This window comes from Mustela erminea, chromosome 7, assembly GCF_009829155.1.
Source record: "Mustela erminea isolate mMusErm1 chromosome 7, mMusErm1.Pri, whole genome shotgun sequence".
Lineage (NCBI taxonomy): Eukaryota > Metazoa > Chordata > Mammalia > Carnivora > Mustelidae > Mustela > Mustela erminea.
Window position 1 is genome coordinate 68596500 of NC_045620.1, and position 17317 is coordinate 68613816.

The following is a 17317-nucleotide window of genomic DNA, read 5'->3' on the forward strand; positions in this document are numbered from 1 at the left end:
AATGACAATGCATTTCAGTATACCTGCACCAATCATGGTGATTGGAGATTCAATATATATCCATTCATCAGTGTATATTCCAGAATGAACAAAGATAAGTCCATCAAAATGAGCTTCTTGTACCCCACCAAGGGCATCTTCAATTGTATCATAATACTAGAAAAAAATAAAAGTGTCAGCACAGAACTGAAAGATTACCATTTTAAGTCTTATAAAAATACAAATCAAACATACCAACATATTTTCTCTTCCTTTATATCTTGCAGGATTACTGTAGAAATGTTCAGCAAATCCTGGCTTTACATGTGCACCTTTATACTAAAATGTTAAAAAAACAAAAAACAAAAAACAAAAAACCAGAAACAAACATTGACTACTAATGTAAACATATTCTAAATTAATACTGTATACTTTTTATTAAATACTGAAAACAATTATCATTTATTCTAACTAATTTTCTATTGCACAGTACAATTTAAAATCTGAAACAGCTTATGACTTAATATCCAGTAAGAAAGGACAAAATTTGTTAATGTCAGCACTACTGATATTTTGGGACAGTAATTCTTTGTTGGGGGTTGTTCTGTGCATCACTGTAAGATGTTAAGCAGCATCCCCGGCCTCTACCCACTAGATATCAGTAGAATCCTCTTCTCCAGTGTGACAACAAAAAATGTTTCCAGACATTGCCAAATGTCCCCTGTGGAGCAAAATCACCCCCAGTTGAGAACTACTCATAAAGGACCATATAAAAATTAAAACAACTACTGAACACTAATAATTTAAGAAAGGTTCAAACAGACCCATAAAAAGTTTAACTGCTCTCAGGCTACTGATGCTTATTGCCACTGCTTAAATTATTAATAAATACATTAGTAGTGAAAGAATTGTTGAACATTTGGTTGACTGGTTATTTTCACTGGCCTGAAACCTATTCTTGAGTTTAATTTTTTTTAAAAGAAACTTTTATTTATGAATATAAATCAGTATGTTCTATTTATAGTTCATACCAACTGCTGGAAACTCTCTTTCCAGGGATTTGGGTGTTCATATTCTTCTGGATTAATCTGGTAGAATTTGCCAGGTTCAGGATGCATCATAGGGCGAGTATATTCAAAAACTTCCATGTATAATCGTTTCCTGTTGGAGGAAAGGAATGAAAGATTTCTTCATAAAAAGTACTTTAAACAACTAAAAAAATTACCTGATGTTTCAAAAACATGTAAGAATCTAAAAAGGCAAAATTTTAACTGTAAAATAGTTTTTTGCTAAAAACAATGTAACTACATATAATAAAAAATAGTCCATTTCCCAAAATAAAGTGTCAATTCTTCAAAATTTATTTAGGGGGGAAAAAAGGCCACCCATACTGTGAAAGGCTCATACACAAAGAATGACTTTCAATAGAATACTTTGGGCTCTTCATATATATATTTTTAAAGATTTTATTTATTTATTTGAAAGAGACAGTGAGAGAGAGCATGAGAGGGTAAAAGGTGAGAGGGAGAAGCAGACTCTCCATGGAGCTAGGAGCCTGATGCATAAATCGATCACTCTGGGATCATGACCTGATCTGAAGGGAGCTGCTTAACCAACTGAGCCACCCAGGCACCCAACTCTTCATGTATCTTCAGTTCATTTACATCCTGTTATCAAAAACCATTAAATCTCAGAAATGTAGTCATAGGAACTATTATCACTTCCTGTACAAAACAGTGTTTCCTTCCAGTCTTGTTATCTATAGATAGTTTCATTTATTAGAATTGTGATTATATAACATCTAAAATGTTGTATTCTGCTCTTTTCAAAAACTTTTTTAGAACACAGCATTTTCCCATGTTACTAACAGCTCTGTAAAAATTACTGTTAAATGCCTTTATTACCACCCTTCAAGTAGAAATTACATTGTTAGTACATTCCCATATTGCTGGACATTTAGATTATTTCTAATTTCCTCCCACTAATAACCATGCTATTACAAAAAATTTGGACCTAAGGCAAAAAAATTTCCAGACGTGGAGTAATGTACGCCAAAGGGCATGCATATTTTAAGGTTCATGAATACAACTGTCAAGCTATTTTCCAGAAGTGATGTATCAAAATTTACTTTCACAGTAAACTATCAGATTGAATTACCTGTTTTAAATTAGACATAGTTCTGTTTCTAAAAAGCTTAAATTTAAATGAAAAACATTTCCCACAACCACTCAGTTGCTAGTCAACTGATAAGTAGCACAGAAAGTACTTCATTTATTATTTTATAAATGCTGCTTGGACCAACCACCTACATTGTGATAAATAGGTAACTTGGAATTTATAAGCGTTCTAATTTTATTCCAACTAGAACGACCAACTCGTTATTTCAACTTCCCTACCATCTTTTAGCATTTGGGTTGGCAAATAATATATCTCAAGATAATAAAATAAAATTTCACTTACCACAAAATTGGATCATTAGCGAGCTCACTGAAGCGTTTACACACACAAGCGGCTCTACAAAGATCCTGTTCCAGCAAGTAAGAGAAGATTTTTAGAACCACTTCATCTGGTAGTTTCTCCTGAAGATACTGTTCAGCGGGTGCTGCTATAAAGAGATTAGCGAACAGAATATAACAGTCTATTTGTTGTGCTAGCAACAAGTCTCTCACTATTTAAAGAACATAATTTTCATTTTATCTAATCAATAGATTTTTTGATGACAATCATTTTATAAACATTTTGCTTTGATAAATAACACACACATTAACGTTCTTCTGTCCTAACTTAAGTATTCTTTCTTTTAGCTGTTACGTACCATTTCAGAAACTGGTTAATAAAATGTACTTTTAAGCAATAAAGTCAAAAAAAGAGTGAGAGCTCAGGGTTCTCATGCTTATTCTATAATATCATCTTCTCAATTCCAAATGCACCACTAAAATATATTTAATTTTTTCGTATCCAACAAAATTAAAAAGATTTAACACAACCCGTAGTGTTCTCAAAGGAAATACCTGACAGATCTTGTGATTTTCCAGATACTCTTGCGCGTTTTGCACGATGACCAAAGTTTTCTGTAGTTGAAGTTGAGGCACCCTTCAAAAACAAAATGAAAACTAATTAAGCAAATATTTTTACCATACATAAGCATTGTTTTTTTTAAAAAATGGTGACATTTCCCTTTCTAACAATTCTCTCATTACTAAAAGAAAAGCAGTTACTTTTAATTTACCTCCATACTGCTCTTTGTAGGACAGGCTGTTCTTTTTGGCAAAAGAGTTTTTCTACGAAGTTGGTATGGACTATTTTGTGCACCAGGACCTGATTCTTCAGCAACCATATCTGCAGGTACATCATCATCTGTTATAAACAAAAGCAACACGAAAAATGACACCCATTTAAACAAAAAACAAAAAACTCTAAGATGCAATATGCTTTTAAGAAACTTCATAAATGTTTTAGGGGGAGAGGAGGTAGATACGACTTTTTTTTTTAACCTGAGAGAGGGGGAGAGATAACAAGGGATAATGACATGGGGCGGGGGCGGTGGCAGGCAGAGGGAGAATCTGGCTCCCTACTCAGCAGGGAGCCCTATGTGGGGCTTGATCCCAGGACTCTGGGATCATGACCTGAGCTGAAGGTAGATGCTTAACCAACTGAATCACCCAGGTGCCCTGAGATATAACTGGGGTGCACCCATGGCTCAGTCGGTAAGCGGCTGCCTTCCGCTCAGGTCATGATCCCAGGGTCCTGGGATCAAGCCCCACATAGGGCTCCCTGCTGAGTAGGGAGCCAGCTTCTCCCTTTCCTTCTTCCCCTGTTTGTACTCTCTCTCTGTCAAATAAATAAAATTCCAGCCAACTGGATAAACATCTCAAAGAAATGCTGCACTTCAATTCTTACTTCACAATAAATTTCAAAGTAGAACATATATATACATATATATATATTTTTTTAATTTATTGATTTATTTGAGAGTGAGTGAATGAGCAGGGGGAGGGGCAGAGGGAGAGAGAATCTTGAAGCGAACTCTGAGTACAGAGCCCAAGACAGGGCTGGATCCTAGGACCCCAAGATTACGACCTGAGCTGAAATCAAAAGCCAGCTGCTGAAACCAAGTCAGCCGCCCAAATGACTGAGCCACCCAGGTGCCCCAGAACATGTATAAATACAAAAAAGTCAAATCAATAAAAGAAAATGAAAATTATTTTTTATAGTGTTAAAGTGGAGAAGACGTATAACACAAATTTTGGAAGGCATTTAAAAAAAGGTGAGGAGCATGTTCACTTGACGATGGGAATGGAAGACTTCCTACCACAATGGTTACAGTCCAAGTAGGGGTGGAAACGGTAGTCTTGCAAGAGGTGTCAGAATCAAAGCAGGGTGAGGAGAGTGTCCATAGAGAGGGACAGCTCAGTGCAGGGTATCAGACATCAAGTAGGACGAAAAGGTTATCTATGCAGACAGTGCATAGACTCAAACTGTGGCAAAAAGTGCTGGAGCTCAAGAAGAGTAAGAGAAGTCTGTGGGGTGTAGGTAGGTGGGAGAGCGGCCTAAAATGGAGAGTCAGAGCAAGAGTAGGGAGAGAAGGACATCACAAAGAAGAAGGGATGATGGAACTAGAAGACTGGCTGAATACAATAGGGGGATTTGTCAAATAATTAAAGAGAGTAATGGAAGCCCGCATCACTTCTGGCTTATATAACCTAAATGTAAAGATATATAACCTAAATCTAATTTGAAGAAAATTCAGACAAACTTAAGTTTTTTCTAATTTGCTTTAATAACCTTCAAAACTGTCAAAGTCTTGAAAGTCAAGCAAAGTCTAAGGAACTGTTCCAGGATGAAGAACATAGAAAAGGTAAAACAACTAAATGCAACATATGGTTCTGAACCGGATCCTTTTGCTAAAAGGTTGCTCTTAGGGCAATCAGTGAAACTTGAATGGGGGTCAAAGGATTAGAAGGCAGTAATGTGTCAATGTTAATTTTCTGATTTTAACAGCTGTAGTACAGTGATTCAGAGTTTCTTTTTTCTTTTTTTTTTTGGTAGAAAATACACACTAAAGCGTTAGAAGGCAGGCTGGGACAAGAAACTAACTGGCCAATTCTGAAAGGCAATCTAAAGGAAAAGAACCTTCTGTGTACTATACTTTTACTCTTCTTCTAAGTATAAATAGTACCAAAAAAAAAAAACCTAATAGATTTGAGTAATATAAAAAAAGGTTTTAAAATTCTGCTTAGAAACACTGTAAACATAATTAAAGGAGCAACATAATAAGGAAAAAATATTTGCAATACATATCATAGAAAACTAATTTCCTTATTATACCTGCATGTCTATGAATTGGTGTGGAAAAGATGAATAATCCAATAGAGAATTAGGCCAAGGATAAAAAAAGACAACTCAGAATCAAGTTTAAATGCTAATAAAAACTACAATGAGATTTTTTATGTAGCAGGCTATCAAAGATCAAAAAGTATGATCACATTCTAGTATCATCAAAGGATAATATGAGGGGAAAAAAGTTTCTAATTGCTTTAAGGACAGCAATTTGGAAGAGCCATTATTACTTAGCGTTTCCATTTCTGGGAATTGATTCTGTAACTACATTCACGCATGTGGGCAAAGTACTACACGCATGTGGGCAAAGTACTACGTACCAGGATATTTACTATAGTACTGTTTATAATATTGCAGGATAACAATCAAAATGTTCATTAGTAACTATTAAATAAATTCAACAGACTATTATGTGGTCTAGACAAATAGACAAAATATAAAGCAGTTCTATACAGACTGATAAGGAACTGCTGCTAATATATAGTAAGTATTAAAACCCAAAATATACAGCACAATGTGTTTAGTGTGTGTTTTGAAGCTACATAAATATGCTCATAAATACATATATTTACTAAAATATGTAAATTCCATGATGGCAGGAAGCTAACTTGAAGAGGCTCCTACTGGCCAAAGATGGGATAATTTGAGCATCCATAAGAATAAATGAACTCAAAAAAATGTATTTAAATCCATGAGTAATGACACTTAAAAAAAAAATGTTAAAAACAGGAAGTAAACATTTATTCTTCCTCTCTTATATAAATTGAGCCACGAGGTAATCAAGTATTAGCTGAGATGAAGTTTCTCTAGAGAAACATTTCACTAATAAATGAAGAAATAATAAAAATCAGCAATCTTTAAAGTTAATGGATTTAACCACTGAAAATCAATAGCTCCTAATATCACAAAAAGAAAAACAACCAGACATAACTGATTTCCTGATGAAAGAACACAACAGCACTCACCAAGTTTTGCCAAAATACCTAATCTGAAAATGATCAAACCTGTAAGAAACTCTAAATGGTCAAACTGTTAACAGTTTCAACAAATAAACTGCATGGGGAAAACAGTGAGGGAGAAATAAACAAATCTAAAGCATACTGCTTGAGAATGTACGCTCTGTTATTAAAATTATAACAAAAAAACAAAAAGAAATCATAAAACTACTTCTTTGTGAGGGAAAGAAAAGGATTATAATTGGAATGGGCACTCAAAAGGGTATTGCAGTGGCCAGCAAAGTTCTATTCCTTGACCTGTTGGTATTAAAATACCAACTTTAGAAATAATTCAATGCCTTAATAATGATTCAATAACCTCTTTGTCTGTTTAATTAGGAGTTTCTCTACCTGGCTGTATTTTACAATAACAAAGATGTTTTTTAAAATGTGGGGTTTAAAGCAGTGTAATATTAAAAAAGAGAGGTTTTTACCCAATAGCAGACCTTGGGCTTAATTTGTTTAATTAGGCTTAATTTTTAAACCTAATTTCTCTCATCTACTAAAGACAACAGTACCTTGTAATTCACAGGGCGGCTGAAGGGATTTAAATAGAGTAACACATGCAAAACACTCAGCAGTGTGCCTGGCTTATTTGAGTGTTCAATAAATGTTTTTGCTATTATTTCATTTAAATATTATTCTACTAACACCACTTTCAAATGAAACTTGGAAAACCAAGCAAGTTTTCTATGAACCGTACTGTACCCAATGTGATATGCCTATTTGTGGTATCATCCCTTCATAGTTTAGTATGTGGTTAATTTCTGTTTCGTGTGTGCTTGAATGGAACATCTACGTTCTATTTTTTAAAGTTTAAACGCATCTAAAAGATCAAGTCTGTTAACTGTGTTGTTCACAAAATTCATGTGTTTACTTTTGTTGGGGATGGTGGTAGTGATGATCTGATTTATTAGCTTCTGAATAAAACGTGTGAAAATCTCTCACTATATCTTTAGGTAGTCTTTTATTTGTAATATGTAAAATTTTGCTTTGTACACTTTATTACTTACTCCTGGTAAATTATTTCATCATTAAGCAATGGTTCTCTTTATCCTTAATAATGCTTTGCCTTAAAAATCTATTTTTCCCTGAGGGCTGCCTGGATGGCTCAGTCAGTTGGTTAAGTGTCCAACTCTTGGTTTCAGCTCAGGTCATGATATAGTGTTGTGAGCCTGAGCTCCAAGCTGGGCTCCACGCTGTGTGTGGAGCCTGCCTGAGATTCTCTATCCCCTTCTGCTCCTGCTCTCTATTAAATAAATAAAATAAAATAAATCTATTTTTGCCTGATAGTATTTTCCTAACAGCTTTTTGTTGTGTTTTATGTCAGCCTAGTATTTTTCAATCTTGTATTTTCAACTTTTTACTTTTAGATTACATTTTAGATTTAGTTCTTAACCATTTGTTGCTAGATTTTCTTTCCTTTTTTTTAAAAAAAAGATTTTGGGGACTCCAAGCATCTGCCTTCAGCTTAGGTCATGTTCCTGGGGTCCTAGGTCCTAGGTCCAGGACTCAGTCCTGCACTGGACTCCTTGCTCAATGGGGAGAGCCTGCTTCTCCCTCTGCCTATCATTCCCCCTCTTGTGCTCTGTCAAATTATTTATTTATTTAAAAGATTTTATTTATTTATTTGACAGAGAGATCACAAGTAGGCAGAGAGGCAGGCAGAGAGAGAGAGAGAGAGAGAGAGAGAGAGAGAGAGGAGGAAGCAGGTTCCCCGCTGAGCAGAGAGCCCGATGCAGGGCTCGATCCCAGGACTCTGAGATCATGACCTGAGCCAAAGGTAGCGGCTTAACCCACTGAGCCACCCAGGCGCCCCAAAAATCTTTTATTTTTTAAAAGATTTTATTTATTTATTTGACAGAGAGATAGATCACAAATAGGCAGAGAGGCAGGCTTCTGAAAGTTGATTTTTCTTTTTTCAAGTCTTACTGTTTCTTTTTAAAATAGGCCTATTATATCATCATGCCTCATCTCCCTTTTTAAAATTATTTTAAAATTTTACACAAGCTTACTTTATATTCTTTTTTAGATTATCACTGGTCACTTAAGTTTTTGCACAATTACAGACTCTGTTTCAGGTTCTAGGCCGTATGCCTGGGTTTTAGTGCTAGCTCTATTTTGAAAAGAACCAAGACCACGTATCTCCTATCCCTATATATGCACTAAAACTCCGCCCTAGATCCCTTAGGAGATATATCCCAGGACCAAAAGATCTCTGCGCTATTTTATACAGTAGCACCAACTCCCACTTACTGCTTTGATTTGACTTCTCTCATTTCTGGTTTCCTTCTCTTCTTTCCTTCTTTAGAGCTTAGCTATGTATTTACAGTTTTGCTCTTGTTTTGTGTTACATTTCCGTATGTTTGTAGTGTGTATGCATGTGGGGATGATTTATCTTTATCAGCTTGGTTTATAATGTTGCAGGCAGCTTCTGTAATACTCAGAAGTATATTCTCAAAACTTTTCATCCTTTACAATGCTCTCTCTCTCACCCCACTCCAATTCTTACTTAAAATCTATAGATCTTATTATTAGAGATACCTACCTCACTCACCCACCCCAGAATCCTTTCCTTCTCACCATCAACACAACAAATATTAAAGACTGAAAAGGAAGGAATTAAGAGGTACTAATGGAAAGAAAAGGTGTTAGTTAACTCAGCTGCAACATGAAGTTCACACCAAACAAATACACGAAACTACATAATTTGAATTGTATAATGCCCTCATAACCTCAATTTCCCATTTGTAAACACTGTCCTGTACTGAAGCACTCAAAGCTCAGATCTAGAAGAAATGTATTAAATTCTTACTTGCGCTGAGGTAAAGAATCTATGCTAAATAGAAATAGAATATGCTAAATAGAAATACAGTTCTCATAATAAGTTACCACTGATTGTTCTAAGAGTAAGTTAAAGTGCTAGAAGGTATTTAAAAATGTGGTTATTCTGAAAAGATCACTTGGCCACTATTTTAAGAAGCAAAGGAGAAGGATTTAAAAAAAAAATCTAGTCATTAGTGTTCTTTTTATTTTCTGAATTCCTGTAGAATTGTATAATAATTTGTAATATTGTATGTCATAGCTGCCTTATCTTGTTACTTACTTTTTTGGTTTATGCCGTATTTTCCTAACAAAAATACAAGCCCTGAGGGCAAGGCCTCCTTTTAAATTTTTTTAAGATTTATTTATTTGAGAGACAGAGCAAAGGAGGGGCCGAGGGAGGAGAGAATCTCAAACAGACTTTCTGCTGAATAGAGTTCTGACACAGGGTTCGACAGGGGGATCAATCCCAGGACCCTGGTATCACGACCTGAGCCAAAATCAAGAACACTTAACCGACTGAGCCACTCAGGTGCACCAAAGCCTCTTGTTTATATTCTTCCGCAGTGTCTACTTTGTTGTCCATTAAGTACTCAATAAATGTGGATTCACATCTAAGGAGAATACTTTAGTTTTATTCAATTCAAGGAATCTTTCCTAGGAACCATCACTAGCAGTGAACTATGATGACCTTACATACTACTTTACAGAAAACAAAAACATGGACAGGTACTGCTTCATTTCCTTCTACCTCCAACTCCATATGCTCAATTACATGCACATCCATTATTTTTTGTTCCCTGCTGTAATTATGGAGAAGCATTCCCCAAGATAGATTTGGCACATATGAAGCAAGCAAACAGAAAACTGTTAAATAAATAAATGAGACAATGAATAAAATGAATGGTTAATGTTAACTGTCAAACTAGCTCTAATCCAAGAATCAAGAAATCATAAAGTATAGTTATGGGTTTGTTCCAACAACAAAGTCTAAAAGTAAGTCCTCAAAATAACATTTTGTTAATTTATTTTAACTTTTAGTTTCACCTTTACATCTAATATTAGAATGCCAATATTTAGATGCCAAGCTGTAATCTAAGACTAATAAAAAATAATTCTCAATACCAAAAATGCTCAATTTCAACCATAACTTAAGAAAATGTAATTTTCAGTTAGGAAACACTCAGCCAGCGATATCTAAGTAGAAAGAGAATGTGATCCATGTAATTTTTTAAGTTATTTATTTTTTTAGTAATCTCTATATATCCAGTGTAGGGCCGGAACTCATGACCCAGGGATCAAGTGTTACAGGCTCTCAGGGACATCTGGGTGGCTCAGTCAGTTAAGCATCTGCTTTTGGCTCAGGTCATGATCTCAGGGTCCTGGAACAAGGACATCACATCAGGCTCCTTGCTGAGCATGAAGCCTGCTTCTCCCTATGCCCTTACTCCTGCTTATGCTATCTGACAAATAAATAAACAAAATCTTTCAAAAAAAAAATGCTCTTTGAAATCTATCTATCTAGTCACATGCTCTTTCAACTGAGCCAGCCAGGCACCTGCACATATGTCATTTTTAATTTATTTCTTAATATTCTATATTTTAAAAAATCAGGGATAAACATACACTTTTATTAAGACCTTATCAGTGCTCTAGGGCACCTTGGCTGGCTCAGTGAGCAGACCACACGACGCTTGATCTCAGGGTTGTGAGTGTGAGCCCCACTATAGGTGTAGAGTTACTCAAAAATAAAATCTTAAACAACAACAAAAAACCCTTTTCAGTGCTCTAAAAGATAGTACCATGCAATTTAAAGGGATGCTATACAAATACACACACACGTTTCCATTTTTAATTCTTTTTAGGTTTTACTGTAAACCCTATACAAATACACCAGAGTCTTCACTATTAATAGGAGCTAAGGTTTAAGTAAAGCTGTCTAGAAAATAAGCACACTTCTTTAACTGAAAAATAATCTTTGAACTCCAGGACACTAAATATGATCAAAATTTTGTAGAAGGATTCATTTCAACAAAAGAACAGACTTAATATACATTCTGAAGCTAGACGAACACCTTAATTTTTATATACTTAACTATCTTAAAGGCTTACAAAAAACTACTACTATGTACTACTGCACATACTACTGCTTGGCTGGGGCTCAAAGTCCTTTAGGTTATATAGTAACCTGAAGTTAGAGTTTATGGAATTTAATTTATAATAGTTTTTTTCTCCACAAATATTATACATATTCCACATTACTTACCCATAGCCACAGATGAGATTGGAAACTTAAGCAAATCTGTGCTAGTAACTGTGTGTTTAGAAACAGCTCCCAGTCTCACGTTGTAAAGAACCACACTTGACAACTGTTTCTAACACAGTTGGGAACTACTACAGCTTTTTCCAACTACTAAAAAAGATCCACTGAATAAACGGAAATGAAGACAAATTTCATTTTAAATGTTTTTTAACTTAAATGTTTTACCTAAATTTTTTTCTTCAATATTTTAAGGTAGGGAATCCAGAAATAAAGTCATAATAAAACACTGCTTTTTAAAAGCATGACTTGCTATAATCAGGTGTTTCTAACCATATACTTAGAAACTTTAAAAACTATAATTATTCAGGGGCGCCTGGGTGGCTCAGTGGGTTAAGCCGCTGCCTTCGGCTCGGGTCATGATCTCAGGGTCCTGGGATCGAGTCCCGCATGGGCTCTCTGCTCGGCAGGGAGCCTGCTTCCTCCTCTCTCTCTCTCTGCCTGCCTCTCTGCCTACTTGTGATCTCTCTCTGTCAAATAAATAAATAAAATCTTTAAAAAAAACTATAATTATTCAAAATACTATTACATACTTAAATTAATGTATTCAGTTATTATTTACACACATACATACATTTCTGCTAAACTTCCACTACAACATCAACTATAGGGATTATCTAAGACTGGTCAAAGAAAATATATTTATACACTGACCACTGAATAATAATCTTTAGAAGTCACTTCCTTGATATTATAAAAACTTACTGAAAACCCAAACAGGACTTCATTTTGAAAGAAGAAATTTAGACCAACTCATTCTAAACTGACTGACAGGGGTGCCTGGGCGGCTCAGTAGGTTCGTGTCCAATTCCTGATTTCGGCTCAGGTCATGATCTCAGGGTGGCAAAATCCAGCCCCAAGTGGAACCCCACTTCGGGCTCTGTGCACTCAGTGGGGAGTCCACTTGAGATTCTCTCCCTCTGCCCTTCCCCCTGCTCATGCTCTCTCTCAAATATAAAATAAATCTTAAAAAAAATTAAAATAAACTGACTGATATAAAGTATGTTCAACAAATATTTGCTGAATAAATGAAGACTAAATGAATGAATGTGCCACACACGATATGAGTTACTGGTGAAAGAGAGCAACCATTAATTCTTTGAATGTTTAGGAGAATTCACCAGTGGAGTAGTCTGATCCTGGACTTTTGTTCACTGGGAGTTTTCTGATTAGTGATTCAACCTCCTTACTAGTAATTCATCTGTTCAGATTTTCTACTTCATCATGATTTAGTATTGATTCAGGCTGCATATTTCTAAAAATTTATCCATTTCTTCAAGGTTGTCCAATTTGTTGGCAAGTAACTATTCTAATCTCTTCCAATCCTAACAACAACAACAACAACAACAAATCTCTTCTAATCCTTTGTATTTCTGTGCTATCAGTTGTAACATTTCCTATCTCTGATTTTATTTGAGCCCTTACTCCTCCTTCTTGGTGATGCTAGCTAAAGGTCTGTCAATTTTATCTTTTTATTTTTTTCAAGATTTTATTTATTTATTTGATAGAGACAGAGAGAACACAAGCAGGGAGGAAGGGCAAAGGGAGAAGCAAGCTCCCTGCTGAGCAGGAAGCCTGATGCAGGAGCCTTGATCCCAGGACTGTAGGATCATGACCTGAGCCGAAGACAGACACCTAACTGACTGAGCCACCCAGACGTCCCTGTCAATTTTACTTTTTCAAAAAACCAGTTCTTAGTTTTCTTAATCTCTTCTGTTGTCTTTTTTGTCTCTATTTTATTAATTTCTGCTCTAATCTTTGTTATTTCCTTCCTTGTACTAACTTTGGACTTCATTTGTTGCTTTTTCACTTCCTTGAGGTATAAAGTTAGATTGTTTTAGACTTCTCTTGTCTAAAGAGGCAGGCATTTATTGCCACAAACTTCCCTCTCTGAACTGCTTGTGCTGCATCCCATAAATCTGTCATATTTCCATTTTCATTTGTTTCAAGGCATTTTTAAAAATTTCTTTGATCCACTGGTTGTTCAGCAGCATACTGTTTAATATCCACAAATTCATGAATTCTCCAGTCTTTTTGTAAAAACCATTTTCTAGTTTCACACTACTATGGTGGGAAAAGATGCCTGATATGATTTCAATCCTCTATTAAGATTTGTTTTGTGGGGACACCTGGGTGGCTCAGTGGGTTCAGCTTCTGCCTTCGGCTCAGGTTATCTCAGGGTCCTGGGATCGAGCCTCACATTTCAGCAGGGAGCCGGCTCCCCCCCCCCACCCCCGTCTGCTGCTCTAGCAACTTGTGATCTCTCTCTCTCTCTCTGTCAAATAAATAAATAAATAAATCTTTTAAAAAAAGGAAAAAAAAAAAAAGATTTGTTTTGTGACCGTAAGAGACCCTTCATCTCACAAAACAAACAGAGGGTTGCTGGGAGGAGGTGGGTAGGACAGGGTGGTTGGGTTATGGACACTGGGGAGGGTATGGGCTACGGTGAGTGCTGTGAAGTGTGTAAACCTGGTGATTCACAGACCTGTACCCCTGGGGCTAATAATACATTGTATATTAAAAAAAATAAAAAATTTTTAAAAAGTAAAGGGGCGCCTGGGTGGCTCAGTGGGTTAAGCCGCTGCCTTCGTCTCAGGTCATGATCTCAGGGTCCTGGGATCGAGTCCCGCATCGGGCTCTCTGCTCAGCAGGGAGCCTGCTTCCCTCTCTCTCTCTCTGCCTGCCTCTCCATCTACTTGTGATTTCTCTCTGTCAAATAAATTAATAAAATCTTTAAAAAAAAAAAAAAAAAGTAAAGAGAAAAAAAATTTTGCTGTAGTAAAAATGGCAAGAAACTTTGTACAATAAACACCTAATATTTATTACAGAAAAAAAAAAAAAGATTTGTTTTGTGGCCTGATATACCTATTTTGGAAAAGTAGTCTCTTACAAGGCAGCATACTCACAGGTCTTCTTCCTTTTATGATGGGTTCTTATTGTTATATTCTACCAAACATTCAAAGAAGAACTGTCTTTCTCAAGCTCTTTCAAAAACAGAAGAGGAGAAAACTTCCAAACTCATTTTACATTACCCTGATAGCAAACATTACTCTGATAGCAAAAACAGATAAGGATGCCACAAGAAAAGAAAATTATAGGCCAATATCCCTGATGAACTTAAATATCAGGGAACTGAATTCCACAATACATTAAGGGATCATACACCCTGATCAAGTGGGATTTTTCCAGGAATGCAGGATGGCTCAACAGCTGCACATCAGTCAATGAGATATACCACATTAACAAAATAAAGGATAAAAATCAGATGATCAACTCAACAGATGAAGAAAGAGCATGCGAAAAATTCAACATCCATGCATGATAAAAACTCTCAAAAGTGTGAGTATAGAGGAAACATACCTCAACAGAGTAAAGGTCATATACAACAAGCCCATAGCTAACATACTCAAGGGTGAAAAGCTAAAAGCTCTTCCTCTAAAACCAGGAAAAAGACCAGTTATCTCACTCTTTCTACTTTTATTCAACATAGTATTGGAAATCCTAGCCATCAGGCAGGACAAATAAAGGCATCCAAATTGGAAAGGAAGAAGTAATGCTGTCACTATTTACAGACAACATTATGTTATATATAGAAGACTCTAAAGCCATAAAAAAACTGTTAGAATAAATTCAGTAAAGTTGCAGGATACAAAATCAATATACAAAAAGATGCTGCATACATGAAGAATGAACTATTACAAAATTAAAACAAGAAAAAAGAAGAAACATCTTGGGGTTGTGGGATCAAGTGCTGTCAGACTGTGTTCAGCGTGGAGCCTGCCTGAGACTCCCTCTTCCTCTCTTCCTCCCACTCGTGCTTTCTCTCTAAAATAAATAAATCTTAAAAAGAGAATTTTTTAGGGAGAAGGGGGTGGGGTTATGGACATTGGGGAGGGTATGTGCTTTGGTGAATGCTGTGAAGTGTGTAAACCTGGTGATTCACAGATCTGTACCCCTGGGGATAAAAATATATGTTTATAAAAAATAAAAAATTAAAAAAAAAAAGAATTTTTTAAAAAGTCCAATTTACAAAAGCATCAAAAAGAATTAAATACCCAGGAATAAATTTAATGAAGGAGGTAAGAGACCTGCATATTGAAAACTGTAGGACATTAGTTTAAAACAAAAAAAAACTGAAGAAGACACAAATAAATGGAAAGATAGTCTGTGCTCATGGATTGGAAAAATTAACACTGTTAAAAGTGTCCACACTACCCAAAGCAATATATAGATTTAATGCAATCCCTCTCATAATCTCAATGGCATTTTTCACGGAAATAGAACAAACAACTCTAAAATTTTTATGGAGGCATAAAATCCCCTGCTGGATTTTTTTTTTTTTAATTAAAGATTTTATTTATTTATTTTACAAAAAGAGAGAGGTCACAAGTAGGCAGAGAAGCAGGCAGAGACGGGGTGGGGGTGGTGGTGGTGGTGGTGGTGGTGGTGGTGCTGGTGGAGGAAAGCAGGCTCCCTGCTGAGCAGAGAACCTGATGCGGGCCTGAATCCAGGACCCTGAGATCATGACCTGAGCCAAAGGCAGAAGCTTAACCCACTGAGCCACCCAGGCATCCCACTGCCTGATTCCTGAGAGAGGAGAACAAAGCTGAAGGTATCATACTCCCTGATTTCAAACTTTATTACAAAGATAAAGTAATTAAAACAGTATTGTATTGGAATAAAAAGACACAAAGATCAACAGAAAGCCCAGAAATAAACCCACACATATAAGGCCAATTAATTTATGACAAAGGAGCTTAGAATATAAAATGGGGAAAGGACAGGCTCTTCAATAAATGATGTTGGAAAAACTAGACAGCTTGTATGCAAAAAAATGAAACTGGACTATGCATAATCTTATACTGGACACAAAAATAAACTCAAATGGATTAAAAACTTGAAACCATTGGAACTCCTAGAAGAAAACATAGGTAGTAAACTCCTTGACAGAGGTCCTGGCAATGATTTTTGGATCTGACACCAAAAGCAAAAATAAACAAGTGGGACTACCTCAAACTAAAAAGCTTCTACACAGCAAAGGGAGCTATCAACAAAATGAAAAGGCAACCTACTGAATAGAATAAAATATCTGCAAATCATGTATCTGATAAAGGGCTAAGAGTACAAAACATAAAAGAACTCCTACAACTGAAAAGCAAAACAAAAATGAAGCCCAAATAATTCTAATTCAAAAATGGAATTTTTGAATTAAATATTGATTAAAACAGACATTTCCCCAAACACTTATTAAGGGCAACAGGTACATGAAAAGATGTTAACATTACTAATAATTAGGAGATGCAAATAAAAACCACATGAGGGGAGCACCTGGGTGGCTCAGTCAGTTAAGTGTTTGACCCTTGATTTCAGCTCAGATCATGATCTCAGGGCCATGGGATTGAGCCCCCTGTCAGACTCTGCAGTCAGCAGGGAATCTGCCTGAGATTCTTTCCCTCTACCTCTCTTCTTTCTTCCCTGCTTGCTTGCTCTCTCTAAAATAAAGAAATAAATCTTAAAAAAATAAAAACGCACAATGAGGTATCACTCATACCTGATACAATGGCTATTATCAAAAAGACTAGAAATAACAAGTGGTGGTGAGGATGCAGAGAAAAGGGACCCCTCGTGCACTTCTGGTGGGAATGTAAACTGGTACAGCCACTACAGAAAACAGTACAGAGGCTCCTGAAAAAACTAAGAGTAGAACTACTATATGATCCAATAATTCCACTTCTGGGTATTATCTGAAGAAAAGAAGAAACACTAACAAAGAAGATATACATACTCCCCCCATCCAATGTTCACTGCAGCATTATTTACAATAGCCAATATATGGAAACAACCTAAATGTTCACTGACT

The 17317-nt window shown here is 35.9% G+C and overlaps 1 protein-coding gene across 3 annotated transcripts in view; it reads right to left on the reverse strand.

The window, feature by feature from the left end:
- Positions 1–17317, reverse strand: part of FBXO11 (F-box protein 11) — an 88818-nt gene that overhangs the window by 23079 nt on the left and 48422 nt on the right. For 2 of the 3 annotated variants that reach the window (XM_032352043.1, XM_032352045.1), the window contains exons 2-7: positions 3209–3336; positions 2991–3072; positions 2440–2584; positions 1011–1140; positions 235–318; positions 24–156 (exon numbers count right to left, since the gene is read on the reverse strand). In XM_032352043.1, the coding sequence (XP_032207934.1) occupies positions 24–156; positions 235–318; positions 1011–1140; positions 2440–2584; positions 2991–3072; positions 3209–3336 (702 nt within the window). The remainder of the gene's footprint in view (positions 1–23; positions 157–234; positions 319–1010; positions 1141–2439; positions 2585–2990; positions 3073–3208; positions 3337–17317) is intronic. The other variant, XM_032352044.1, reaches the window with a different exon arrangement.